At 64.0% G+C, this 13,818-nt stretch overlaps 1 protein-coding gene across 1 annotated transcript; it reads right to left on the bottom strand.

Annotated features, from left to right (window-relative positions):
• Positions 1–5,548: 5,548 nt before the first annotated feature.
• On the bottom strand, positions 5,549–13,491 carry RTN4RL2 (reticulon 4 receptor like 2). Its single transcript, XM_045012592.1, has 3 exons — positions 12,995–13,491; positions 9,006–9,493; positions 5,549–8,055 (listed from the first exon to the last, which is right to left on the bottom strand). The coding sequence occupies exons 1-3, from the start codon at positions 13,023–13,025 to the stop codon at positions 7,267–7,269; spliced, it is 1,308 nt and encodes a 435-aa protein (XP_044868527.1). The 5' UTR covers positions 13,026–13,491; the 3' UTR covers positions 5,549–7,266.
• Positions 13,492–13,818: the final 327 nt, after the last annotated feature.

Raw genomic sequence — 13,818 nt, 5'->3', positions numbered from 1 at the left:
GGGCTTGGTGTGCAGATCTGGGCAGGATGATGAAGGGACTGTCTCCAGGGAAGAGAAAGAGCTGAGCCCGCAAGACCAGGGGTCACCCTGCAAGAGGAGGGCAGGAGAGAGATGGGGGATGGTGAGCGAGGGAAAGGGGGGGATAGAGGGGCCCTTGGCTATGTTCTGGGCAGGCTGGGCCCTACTGCCCCCGCCCCCCGTTACTTGGGGCAAAATGGCTTCTCTGTGTCCCTGTGTAGGGAGGTTGTGGGGAGGAGGCCCAGAGACAAGATCTGGGGGCCCAGAGGCGGGGGGCACAGCGATAGGACAGGGAGAGCCCAGAAGCTGGAGGAGGGGCAATGAATCACGGAGGCGGTTGGAGGTGGGCGGTGGAGGGGTGGGGGTGGGGGGGTTCAGCTGCCTGGTTGTGGGGGGAAGGGCCCAGCTGTATCGTGGGGGGGGCATTGTAAGGTGAGTGGCACCTCTAGGGTTTCGGAAGGTCTGACAGGGCCGTGGGGCATTAAACATTCATGCTGGTAACCTGACCCCCTGCATTGTCTGCATAGCCGCTGGCATGGGTCACCTTACAGACTTCAGCTCTGCCAGCCTGCCCACGGCGCTGCGAGCTTCCCCACAGCAGTGCCAGCCCGCCTACAGTGCTGCCTGCGATCATCCCCCGCAGCAATGCCAGCCTGCCTATGGTGCTGTGAGCTTCCCCGCAGCAGTGCCAGCTTCCCACAGTGCTGTGAGCTTCCCCATAGCAGTGACAGCCTGCCCATGGTGCTCCGATCATCCCCCGCCGCAATGCCAGCCTGCCTATGGTGCTTCAACCTTCCCCACAGCAGTGCCAGCCTGCCCACAGTGCTGTGAGCTTCCCCGCAGCAGTGCCAGCCTGCCCATGGTGCTGTGAGCTTCCCCACAGCAGTGCCAGCCTGCCCACAGCGCTGCAAGCTTCCCTGTAGCAGTGCCAGCCTGCCTGCGGTGCTGCGAGCTTTCCCACAGCAGTGCCCATTGCATGTCTCTCCGTGTGTGTGCATGTGTAGCTAATGTTTCTGGGCGGATCATGAGTGCGTGTGCATCGGTGTGTGCGTGCATGTCACTGTGTGTGTGTCAGTGTGTATCACTGTGTGTGTGCATCAGTGCGTGCGGGAAGTGCCCTGCGTCCCAGAGACCTGGCGCTCGTGGGGCTCGCTGACTGGCTGGAAAGTGGGTCAGTGAGCTGCTGTGATGTCACACGCGGTGCTGTGCTCTGGGCACAGGGGGCCTGGGAATCTGGGCCAGACACAGGGAGTGCCTGGCTGTAACCTGCCCTGCCAGTGCCCCCTGCCCAGAGACTGCGCCCTGCTGGACTGCGCAGAGCCTTGCCTCGCCAGAGACTTCCTGCCCAGAGAGTGCCCCTCCCACACCCCAGCACTGGGACCATCCGGGACTCGTCGATCGCTGGGAGAAGTATGGGGCCCATGACACACATCTCTGCTCCCCTCCAGCGGAGGGCAGTGCTGGGCTAACCAAGAGGTTTGCCCCAATGCAGCGGCTCCTCTCCAGAAGTGAGGTGGGGAAAGCAGGCCCAATCCTGGGCACAGAAACGATTACTGGGAGCAGGGGGGTTGACTTATTGCAGTGCGTGACTTGGCCATGGGGGGAGGTGGGATGGGTCTGCCCCGGGGGCCTGTCTCTTTCCTACCCTTCAGTCTGTTACACTGGGCACACTGGGCATGGCACCCCCAGACATGGGCACCCCAATGTGCCGTCCCCTTGCAGTTGGTTTCTTCTGCTGCGCAGACTCTGATACCTGATCAGCCCAAGGTCTGACTCCCTGGACTCCTGGCTCCCTCCTAGATGCCAAGGCCAGACCGGACCATTGTGATCCTCTCGTCTGCTCTCCTGTGTAACAGGCCAGAGAGCTGCCCCCAAATCATTCCCAGAGCGGAGCTGAGAAAAGCAGCCCCTCTTGATTGCAAAATTGCCAGTGCTGGAGAACCCAGCACACAAGGCTCGGTACGTGGGTCCCATGGCTAATTACTGTGTCTGGTAAACATTTCCAGGCTGAACTTGTCTCGCTTCAGCTCCCAGCCGTTGGATCGGGTTAGATCTTGCCCTGCTAGACTGAAGAACCCATTAGTAAATATCCGGTCCCCATGCGAGTACACTTAGGCTGTGATGAAGTCACCCCCATAACCTGCTCTTTGTTAAGCTAAATACCTGCTCTTCCTTTGCCTGTCTCCTCAGACCCTGGATGGGCATCATACAGCCCCATGTGCTGGCTCTCCAGCTCAGAAGCTGGGGGCATTGGGCCATTTTCCCTCACCCATCCCCCCACCGCTGCCAGCACAGACCCACACTGCCGGGCTAAGAGGCTCCCATCTCCCCCCTTCTCTGAGTCACCCCTCTGCCCCGGCCCCTCTAGACCACCTGGCTTGGCGCTGTAGGGCAGGGGAGACTCACCCCAGCATGGTGGGCAGGCACCATGCTGCATTCACCACTGGAGATGTTCTGGGGCGTGAGCGAGGGGTGTTGGCTGGGCTGGTCCTGCACTACGGCTCTTGTTCCCTCGCCAAGCCCCAGCAGGGTGGATCTACCCCCCTGGCGTTACCACAGGGGGGTTGGTCCCATCAGGCAGCGAGACCGTAGCTTTGATCAGCACCCCTGGCCCATCCCACCAGCTGCCACGCTATGGGGATCCCTCCGGTGCCGCCATCTCCCTGAATCGTGTCCCGTACTCTCTAATAGCCTTAGGCTTTAAGAGATAAAACCATTGAAGATGTTTATCTTTTGCTTTCCTGCCACTTAATCCCCCTGATCCCCCCCGGCCAACAGCTGTTCAAGCCATTACATTGGAACTTCGCTAATGGGAGATTGCATGGCTGCCCAGTGGGTTGTGGCCAGGAGGCCAAATTCCCCGATGACCCCCGGGAGAGGCTGCCTGGCTCGCTCCTGTCACAGGGTGTGGAGAGAACGTTACTATTTGTAGCACCTAGAGGCAGCAGCCAAAATCAGGCCCCTGTCATGCCGGGGCACCGCGCAGTGACAGGCACTCCATGGACCTCCGCCGAGATCAGGGCCTCCCTTGTGCCAGGTGCTGCCCAGCCCCCCATCAGGGTTGGGGTCCCTGTTGTGCTGGATGCTACACGGACCTGAGCCAAGCCCAGAGTCCTCTTTGTGCCAAGCGCTGCCCAGCCACACAATGAGAGCCAGCCCCTGCCTCAAAGAGCTCACAGCCTGAACAGATAAGGAGTGGGAGGGGAAACTGAGGCCCAGAAGGGAAAGCGACTTGCCTGAAGTCATGCAGAAGAGCCAGGAATAGAACCCAGGAGTCCACGTTGCCCGTTGGGCTGATCCTGAACGCTCCCAGCTCTGTCGCACCTTCCCGGCTCTTGGGTCTGCAGCGAGGTTATTCCCGGGGCTCGGCCTGCCAGAGAACCTAGCCATGGAGAGCTGCCTTGGGGCCTTGTGTTACTGTTCTGTGTCTCCCTGTCCCCGCTACGTTTCCCAGGCGTTTCTGCGCAGCCGGCGCCCGCCCAGCCTCTGGAGATGGGCCGCCAGCTGGGCAGTGACGGGCTTGGCTGAGTGGCAGCGAGTTCGACGTGCAGTGGGCAGCTCTGGGGTGCTCCAGGGACCCCAGAGCCCCACTGCTGCTCCCCATGGTACGTGGCTACGCGCCCTGCTGGCAGGCGCTGGGCCTGGCCTGGCCCCCAGTTGCAAGCTCCATCCTGTCTCACTGATTTAAAGGGCCAGCCCCATCCTTCCCAGCTGCCTCACCCATGCCCCCCCCACTTTAAAGGACCAGCCACATTGCCTTCAGGTGCCTTCCTCCCCCAACCTGATTTAAAGGGCCTGCCTCCCCCCCCCCTTTCAGTTGCATGTGTGTTTGCAGCTGTTGTGCAGGAGAGTGTGATACTGTGGGAGGGACAGGGCGACGGGGAGTGAATTTGGGGCTGGCAGCGGCTGCCAAAGCAGGGGCTGGGCAAACCTCTCTTACCACTTCACCACGCTGCACTGTGGTTGAGCTGCATCCTTCTAAGCCCCGCCCCCCAAACCAAGCCCCACCCTCAGGAGAACGAGTCTCTCTCCATCTTTCCTCTCCTTCCTCGCTCACTTCGATCAGCAGCAGAGCCATATTTCACTGGGTTGGCACCACAAGGGTCATCAGTAGGCTCCAGAGTCAACAGCTACCATGTGATGAATAAGGGTGGCTAGTACCCAAGCTAGAGCTGTTGTTTCAGGCTGCCTGCAGACTCAGGCATGCAGCACTCCCTCTGGTTAGACTACGTTCCCATTAGCTTCCCACTCAGGGGCATCATTTCAGAAAACTTTCCTGGGGGGGAGGGGAATTGTGTCAGCACACAGAGCCTCTCTGTGCCTCAGTTTCCCTCTGTACGATGGGGAGGATAGAACACTGGTAACTACATTACAGATGGAGATGGGGGAGCAGGGAAGTGCGGAGAGATACAGATGCACTGAGCTACCTTAGCTGCCCCTCAGCCAAGGGGGTTTTTTTGGGAGGGGGAGGGAGGGGAGAAGCTAGAGCCCCTCACGCGATGGCTCACACCAGCCAGCTGCGGAGGGGAGGCTGAGCCGGTCCCAGCCCTGTGCAGCTTTAACTCCTCTTGTAAACACAAAAGCAGACACCTCCCCCCGTGTCCGCTGGCTGCTCTGGGCTGGGCTCTGTTCTCCCCCCCCATGGCCGGCCAGGCCCCCTTGAGCCGCGTGAGGGGCAGGGGTGGGAGTGGGGCTCATGTGGCATGGGGCGCCCCCTGGCTGCGGGCAGGGCCGACTTTAAGCCGATTCCCCGAAATCAGGCCCCACGCCTAAGGGGGCCCCGCGCCTTAGGCATCTGTTAATTTTTTTTTTAACTCACCCGGTGGCTGGGGGGGGGGGGGTTACTCACCTGGGGCTTAGGCGGCATTTCAGCAGCAAGCGGGGGAGGCAGGTCCGCTCCGGGGCTTTGGTGGCATTTCGGCAGTGGGGTGGGAGTCTGCTCCAGGGCTTCGGTGGCATTTCGGCAGCAGGGCGGGGATCCACTCTGGGACTTTTGCAGCATTTTGGTGGCGGGAAGGGGGGTCCGCTCCGGGGTTTTGGCGGCATTTCGGCAGTGGGGGAGTCCTTCGGTGCTGTGGAAGACCGGGAGTGGACCCCTCACCACTGAAGTGCCGCCGAAGCCACGGACCGCCACCGGGTATTCAAATCGGGCCCCGCCGTTCATAAAGCCGGCCCTGGCTGCGGGTGGGGGAAGGGAGTGCCGGGGTGCCCTGCGGGAGGCTCTTGCACGCCACCTTGCTCACTGGCTTGTGCTGCTGTTCTGCAAGAGGGGCCCTGAATATTTCATGAGGAGAATGACATGACCAGGAAAGGCAGGGCTCCCACCCCCGGCACAGCGCCAGGCCTGCCTACACCTCCACAGCCCAGGGCTCTGGAGAGACCCTGCCTTGACCCCGCCTCACCCCACGCCAGCAACTGACCTCTAACCCCCATCCCCATGTGACCACCCCCACCCCACGATCAACCTCACGCTCACCCTGCCCCCATCCCTAACCCCAATAATGGGGAGACAGAAGTGCAGTGGGGCAAGAGAACATGGGGTCCAAGTGTGCCAGGCCCCTGAAAGTGGATGCCAGGCAGGGGGCTTTGGGCAGCACCCCACAAGTTCATGTCAGTTGCAGTGTGATCACCATCAGTGGGTTCCAGAGTTAACAGCCTACTCAGCTGAAAGGGAAACCCCCAGCTCAGGCTGGCTGCAGACTCAGGCAGCATCACGCATGTGTCACGCCGCTGCGGGGTTCTCTCTACAATGCTGAGAGCGAGAGCCTGCAATGGGGATAGGCAGAAGGGGCAGGGAGGTGGGGGGCCACCAGGTTGGGCCACCAGGTTCCCCCCAAATCATCGCCAGCTTCAGGAGGCAGAAGCTGCTGGTTTGAAATGAGAGCGGAGATTTTGGGGGCAAGCGACCAAAAGCTGCCAGAGCCGCTCTCCTCCTCTGCCTGCTGAGTCTGTGCCTGCTCTGCAGGGGTGGGGGGGGAGAGAGAGGGGAATCTCTGCCAGCTGGCATGAGGAGCTGGTAAGGAGGGCACCTCCCCCATCAGGACTCAGACCCACCAGTCTTGGGTTTGGCACCTGGCCTGAGATGGGATCCAGAGTGAGCCGGGAGCCGGCCATCTGAATACCCCGTGCGGCCCGGGCAGGAGCCGCCAAGCTCAGGAACCGGACTCCGAAGCAGCTGCTGCCCATGCGCCCGAGTGACTAAGTCTGACAAATGGGTCTAAAATAATAGAATTTTAATAAATATTTTTCCAACCCCTCCCCCCTTTTTTTTTTTGCTTGTTAGAAGGGGGGCGGGGCGAGCAGCAGAAAAACATCCAGCATCAGACGTGTGGGTAAAGGCGGGGGGAAGGTCAGAGCCGCAGAGCAGGGTTTGGGGGGGGGTGGATCCCACCAGACTCAGGGAAGGGAGGGGGAGAAGGAATGAGCTTCCAGCCCTGAGGGCCAGTCCAGGAACATGGAGATGGGGAGGTGGGGGTGGCATGTGGGCCAGGGAAAGAAGGGGCTGGGGGCAGTGGGTTGGAGAGGGGCACTGGGAAGGAGGGAGGGGACACTGCTTTCTCTCTCTTGGAGTGGGGATATAGGGGTGCAGGCAATGGGCTGGGGGGACAGTTGTGGGCATGTGGGAGCAGGGGGTGGTGTGGCTTGGAGGGGACGGTGGGGGGGATTAGAAGGGCACTGATCCCCCCCCCCGCAGGAGGGGGCCCTAACTCCTAGGGGCCATGCTGTGGACCCCTGGGGGCAGGAGGCGTCCAATAGCTGGTCCCCCTGCACAGCTTGTCACATAGGAGTGGGGGGGGGGCTCTGCCCAGGGTGGAGAGATGGTGTGTGGGGGGGCAGTGAGCAATGTCAATGGGGTTGGGGGCTAGCATGGAAGGGTCCATTGCGGGGGGGATAAGATGGAGGTGTTGGGGGTGGGGTTCCTGGAGGTCTAGGGGCCCAATGGGGAGGGAAGTTGGGGGTGCCCGTAGAGGGTTCCTTGGGGGTCCTGTTTGCAGTGGTGGGCTCCCCTCCACAAGCAGCAGGAACCCCCTGGGCAGCGGGAAAGCACTCGTTACCCAAACTCCACATTTCCACTAGCCAGCTGCCCACAAGGGCAGGTGTGTGTGGGGAGAAACGAGGCAGGCTCAGTCCCAGAAGGGGGGCTCAGGGCTGCCCCCCTCAGTCTCAGTGCCATGGGGGGGTTATTTAGGGCCTGTCCTCCCATAGTCGCTGTCCTTGCTCAGTCCGGGGCAGTCTGGTGGGGCCGGGTCAGAGCCCAGGGGGGACCAGCAGCAGCAGGAGTGGGGGGAGGGCTGCGGGCAGTATACCTGGCCCACAGGCCCCAGAGTCCAGTGGGGAGCAGCCGGGCCCGGTGCAGCCCTCCTTGAGCCGGCCCTCCTCACTACCATAGCCGGCCCAGTAGTCCACCTCCGTGGGGGAGTCATACTTGGGGCTGCGGATGTCGCTGGCCGGCAGGTCCCGGTAGAAGGAGGAGGGGTCGGCAGGGGGCGCCCCGGCTTCCCCCAGCCCGTACAGGTGGTTGGAGGAGCTGTTGCTGTGGGGCCGGCCCGCCTCGGCCTCCCCACCCCACTTGGGCTTGGTGCCCCCCGCCGGCCGGGCTGGGGCGTGATTGGCCGGGGGGCAGTCTCTGAAATCAGCCTGGCTCAGGCGGCGCAGGTCGCGACCCTGGCGCTCAGGCGGGCTGGCGCAGGCCACATCCGAGCTGGAGACGCGGGCCCGCTGGAACCAGGCCCACAAGGAGCGGGCGCGGCAGTCGCAGGCCCAGGGGTTGTTGTTGAGGCGCAGGAACTCCAGCGAGGGCAGCTCGGCCAGCGTCTCGCCCGGCAGCGTCGCCAGGCTGTTGTTGAACAGGTAGAGGATGGTGAGCTTGGCCAGGTCCCGGAAGGCCCAGCGGTGCACCGAGTGCAGCCGGTTGACGTGCAGCAGCAGCCGGTCCAGCCCCCCCAGCCCCCGGAACACGTGCTCCGACAGCACACGGATCTTGTTCCCGTGCAGGAAGAGGTGGCTCAGGTTGGCCAGGTCCACAAACAGGTCGTCCTGAGAGATCAAGGTGGGAGGGATGGCAAGTGGGAAGGATGGAGAGCCAGGTAGAAAAAAGAAAGAAAGGAGCGGAGAGAGGAGGAGAGAAGGGGTAGAGATGGATACATGGAGGAATAGATGGACAGGGAGTGGAAGGAAGGAGGGGAGGGATGGAAGGAAGGACAGATGGACAGAGAGAGGGTAGAAAGAAGGGACGGAGGAGGGGTAGAGATGGATGGAGGAATAGATGCGGGTAGAAGGAAGGTGGATGGAGGAAGGGAAGGGTGGATGGTGGAGAAGAGGGGGAGGAATGGAAGGAAGGAGCCAGGCATGATGGAGGGAGGTGGAAGGACAGCAGGAGAGGAAGAGGACACAGAGGGATGGATGGAGAGAGAGAGGTTGGAGGAGGGGTGAGAGGGAGGGAGGGATGATAGTCAAGTCAGATGACGTGGCACAAGCGTTGCCCCCTCACCACCCAGCTCCCAGCCCTGTGATCTCTGCAGGGCAGGGCATGCTCTGCTGGAGGCAGTGCTGTCTGGCAGGGACTCCCTCTCCTCCTTCCCCACCCCCCACTCGCGCAGGCTGCAGGGCCGGGCTGCTCCTTGCTGTGGAGGAGCCGCAGCGCCCGGGGCCGGATGGACTGTGGTTTGAGAGTAGCTGGCTGGCAAGGCCCCAAAGAGCCCCTCTGCTCCCCCCAGCCTGCCTGCAGGAGCGTGGGGGAGGGGAGCTGCCTGACGTCGGCCGGGCAGCTGGACTCCCAGCCAGAGGACAGGTGGGGATCTCAGCCGAAGCCCAGAGAATCCAGTCCCCAGCTCAGCAGGGCTGGAGCTGGTGCCCCCTAGGGGGCAAAGGCCCCATATCCCATTCCCCACCCCGGAGCCAGCCAGTGTCCCAGGCCGAGCTGGCTTCCCGGCTGCGGTGGCTGGCGCGCAGGCGTCCCTGTGGCCGGGCTCCCTGCCCCCACCCACCTGGAGGTAGAGCAGGTTGTTCTCCTGCAGGTACAGGTACTGGAGGCTGAAGAGGCTGCGGAAGAGGGTGCTGGGCAGGCTGCTGAGCTGGCAGCGGTAGAGGTGCAGGGACTGCAGCCGCTCCAGCCCCCGGAAGGTGTCGGGGTCCAGGCTGCGCAGGTGGCGGTTGTCCCCCAGGTCCAGCTCCTCCAGGGCGGGCAGGTGGCGGAAGGTGCCGGGCTGGATGGAGGAGATGTTGTTGGAGTACAGCCAGAGGGTGACGGTGCTGGGCCCGAAGGTGCCCGCCCGCAGGGCCCCAATCAGGTTGTTCTGCAGGAAGAGGCGCTGGGCGTGGGGGGGCAGCACCCGAGGCACCGAGGAGAAGTTGTTGGCCTGGCAGCTGACTGTGGGTGGGGAGAAGTAGCAGGTGCACAGCATGGGGCAGGTGGGTACCCCCGGGGGGAAGGTCACCAGCAGCACCAGGAGGCAGAAGAGGAGAGTGACGGAGCCTGCAAAACAGAGAGGCGGGAGGTGAGAGGGGCTGTTGTACCAGTGCACCAGAGCCCCCCCTCCACCCAGCCAGGGCCACGCCCCTGCCCCCCACATGCTCTCCTACCCAAGCCAGCAGGTGCGTGATCCCATGTGTGTGTGTGTGTGTGGGGGGTGTCCTGTGGGCACCTTCCCGTATATAGTGGGTATTCCCAGGCCTGAGGCCATGGGTGCTCCTGACCCCAGGCAGCGCAAACGCCCGTGTGAACACTTCCGTGCGCGTGTCCCATGTGCAAATGCATGTGCCCAGAGCGTGTGTAGGTGGGCGGCTGACGCCAGAGCAAGTGACACAAGCTGCTGCCATTCCTGTTCACACCACCTCCGCCGCCGCCGCCTCCTCCTCCTCTCCCCTTCCCCACTCAGGACCCACACGTGCTCCTCTCCCCACAAGGCAGCTCCAGCCACACCCCCGCTGGGCTTGAGGGAGTGAGTGACCTTGCTGGGCTGAGACTCTATAGCCCACTCAGCGGGAGATCCCCACACTCACACGGGCAGGACCTCCCCCACGCAGACCCCCCAGGTACAGGACAGTCATAGAGCTCCCCAAGGACACCCCAATCACCCCATGCTCTGGGTGTCCCTAGCCTCTGACTGCCAGAAGCTGGGACTGAACAGCAGGGGATGGATCACTCGATAATTGCCCTGTTCTGTTCATGCCCTCTGAAGCACCTGGCATTGGCCCATGTTGGCAGACAGGGCACTGGGCTAGAGGGACCATTGGTCTGACCCAGTGTGGTAGTTCCTAGGAGCTTTCCTTGCCAGCTCCACTCCCTGTCTCTCACGGAGGGGTGCTGATAAAGTTCCCCAGGCCCTGTATGGGGCACTTCCCGTCTCTCTCGGGGAACTCGAGGAGCCAAATTCTGATCTCTTAATCCTGCTCCGAGGATTACGCAGCGTCCCCTTCGCACTGGTCCAGCACTGCCTCCTTGGCACTCCTCTGGGGCTGGGCAGGCGTCCAGCCATGCCCAGTGCCTGGGGGGCTGTTCTGGGCCCCCGCCCCCGGCTGAGCAGCTGTAACCCAAGGAGACTCATCCATAATTCAGGCCTGTGGCTCTCTCTAAGTGCAGGTCGAGGGAGGGAGGGGGGGGGAGGGTTGGAAGATTCTCAGCCTACCCCCCCCCCCCTCCACACACAGTCCTGTACAGACATCAGCATGGTGTGCGCCCAGCAGGGCAGCTCTGCCTGTGCCCCTGGGCTCGTCTCCCTCAAGGCCTGCCCTATTTCGTCTCCCCGCCCCAACCCCCCAGCCTTCCCCCCTCAGATCCCCCTCCCCCAAGCCCTCAGACCTGCCCTCGCTGGCTGCCCCTCCAGTCACTCCCTGCTACCAGCCAGTGGGCAGGGGGGTCCCTCACTGGAGGCCGACTCCACTCCTCAAAGGGAGGCCGGGATAGCACCCCTCACCCAGTCTGCATTTCACCAGCCTTCCCGCCTCAGCAGCGCCTGGCCCTGGGGTGGGTGGGGGTTTGGCACAGCTGCCACCTCTCCCCTCCTGCTTACCCGGTGGGCCCCATGCCAGCCCCCCAGATGCCAGCCCAGGCATTTGCCCCAGGCCCTTCCCAGATCTCCAGGCCTCCAGCCACTGTCTTGGCTCTTTGCAGTGACCAGGCGCCGGCTGTAGGTAGCTCCCTTGTGGCTGCCCCACCCCCCTCTTCCCCCTGCTGAGGGATGGGGCAAGGTCTGTGCTCCACCAGCTCATGCCCAGTTGAGCATCTGGCCAGCCAACAGGGGAACCACCGACCCAGGAGGCGGAGCTGGGGGAGCAGGGTCCCTAGGACATGGCGCTTGGCCACGGAAAGAGGGGGGCAGGGAGGCGGGTACAGAATCTGGTGGGGCGGGGGGGGGACACCAGGGCAGTGAGGGGGGGATCAGAAGGAGGGGAGGGGAAATGAAGGGGCAGAAATGGCAGGTGTAAGGCCTGGGGGAGCAGTCCAGCCTCCCACGGAGGAAGAGGATGGTGGGGACGGAGATGGCTGCTGATGGGAATCAAGGGTGAGGGGGGGTCCCCATAGGATCAGACGCTCAGACAGATGTGGAGGGGAGAGCCCTAAGAGGAGGCAGCTGGCTGGCAAAGAAGGTTCCACAGCTGGTGGTGAGGATGAAGGCTCTAGGGAGCAGAAGGGGGGTAATACCCAAGGAGCATCCTCCCCCCCTCCCCAGCAGGGCGAAGGCTGGCAGGGAGCCTGTGGGGTGGTGACGCAGCGAGTGATGCAGGCGAGGGGGCTCCGTGCTGCTGGGAGCTGCTCTGTGCTTGTCCATAATTTAAGACCCCCCAAAATAAGCTGCTGGCTGCGCCGGGAGCTCTTCCCTAACGCAGTGGCTATAAATGGCACCAGTCGCCTGGGGCACCAGGAGCAGGCCAGCAGGGGGCAGCGCTGCCAAGCCACCCCCACTCCCCAGTGCCAGGGCAGCAGCACCACCAGACCCACCCCTTGCGTGCTCTGATCCTCGCTTCGCCCCCTCGTATCCCCCCTGCCAATCCCTCCCCATCTGCCCCCTCCCTCGACCCATCTGTTTCACTCCCCCTCTCATCAGCTGAGTCAGCACTGGAGTCACCAGCCCCTGGGCACCAAATACCCCAGAGAAGAACATGCCCCCCCATCCACCCCAGACCTGTCCTGCAGGGGGCGCAGCTGGAACTCCTCCCACCAGATCCGTGAATTTGGGGGTCGGGGAGAACACCCCCCAACCAGCCAGCCAGCCCCTCATGTCCACGGCTGAATCAGAGCCAGCGCCCCCTAGAGGGGAAGGCCCCATGTCCTATTCCCTGGCCTGCCCCCCCCCCAGGTAACTAAGTAGCTGGGTGCGTGGCAAGGAGGGTGGCACCGCCCCTGGCCTCAGCTTCCCCGTTCCCCGTCCTTGGGCTCGCAGGGTGGGGGGAGACAGAGTGTGGACTGAGCTGCTCTGGCTTCCCCCTCCCCATCACACTGCCCTGCACCCCCCAGGCCATGGCACGAACAATCCCCACCCACCCCAGGGCTTGTCTTGCTCATGCACCCAACGATCTGTGTCCTGCTGCCCCCCGGCACCTTCTTGTCCACAGCTGCCCCACACCTTACCACCGTCCCCCCGGCTCTCCTCTGCCATGCCCGTCCAGGGTGCTTGTGCCCCCACCCCACCCCAGGAAGCTGTGCTGTCAGTGCCTGGGCACTGTTACCTCCATCCCTGTCACGTGCCCCCCCAAGGGTGCTGTGTGCCCCACTCTGCAATGTCTCACCTGTACCCCCACAGCACTATCCCTCTCCCCCTGCCAGCACTGTCCTGTCCGCGTCTCCCTCACCCAGGACACTGTATCCTGCCCCCCGACACCGCCCCATCCGCGCCCCCCCCAGCATTGTCCTCCACCTGGTACCACCCCTCAGCACCACCCCATCCTCCCCATGCTGCCAAGCCAGCGGCGGCTCCCAAGCTGCCCCACCGGGCCCGGGGGTGAAGCCTCGGAGCCAGCTGGCGATGGCGCTTACCGTGCAGAAGGCGGCCCGGCCGGGGCAGCATGTTGCCAAGGTGAGAGCAGAAGGGCAGATGGCCGGAGCAGGGCAGGGGCAGATCCGAGCCTCAGTGGCGCCCGGCCAGCAGCGCGCAGGTGCCCGGCGCCGATCCCAGCCGGACGGGGTGTTTGCCAAAGCCCAGCCCGGCACCAATGCACAGGGGGACACAGTCCAGTGCCGAGTCCGCAGGGCTCCCGGGTGCCCGGGCGTTGGGGTCTCAGGCCACAGTGCTCGCGGGTCGGTGCCCGGTGCGCTCAGCCCGGTGCCCGCGCCTGGCCAGGGGCGCTGAGCGCACAGCCCGCTCCGATGCCGGTGCCCGGTGCGCTCAGCCCGGTGGCACCCGGCGCCCTCGGAGGGCACCGTCCCGCCTTAGCCCCCGCTGCGCCGGCGACAGCGAGCGCACGGCGGCCTCATGCCGGTGGGGGCGCGGGCGGGGCGGGGGCGCTGCGCTCCGGGCTCCCTACGCTGCGCTCCCGGCCGCTCGCGGGGAGAAATGAGCCCTGCGCGCCACGGAGCCTTATCCCGGCCCGGCGGCTCCTCCCCTTGCCGCGGGGCCGCCGCTTAACCCTTGAAGGGCCGGGCTCCGCCCCGCCCCGCCGGGGGCAGCCCAAGGGCTCTGGCTCCAGATGCCAACAAAGGGCGGGGAGCGGGGCAGCCAGTGCCCCTCGCACCAGGCGAGATCGGTGGGCAGGACACCGCTCCCCAGCTCCCCCCATCCTTGGGGGGGGGGCATCACCTCGAGGCGGATGGGAGCCGGCGCTCTCACAGGGAAAAGGCCCCACGTCCCATTCCCCACCGCC

This window comes from Mauremys mutica, chromosome 4 (assembly GCF_020497125.1).
Source record: "Mauremys mutica isolate MM-2020 ecotype Southern chromosome 4, ASM2049712v1, whole genome shotgun sequence".
NCBI classification, from domain to species: Eukaryota; Metazoa; Chordata; order Testudines; family Geoemydidae; genus Mauremys; species Mauremys mutica.
This window is presented reverse-complemented; position numbering and strand designations above follow the sequence as displayed.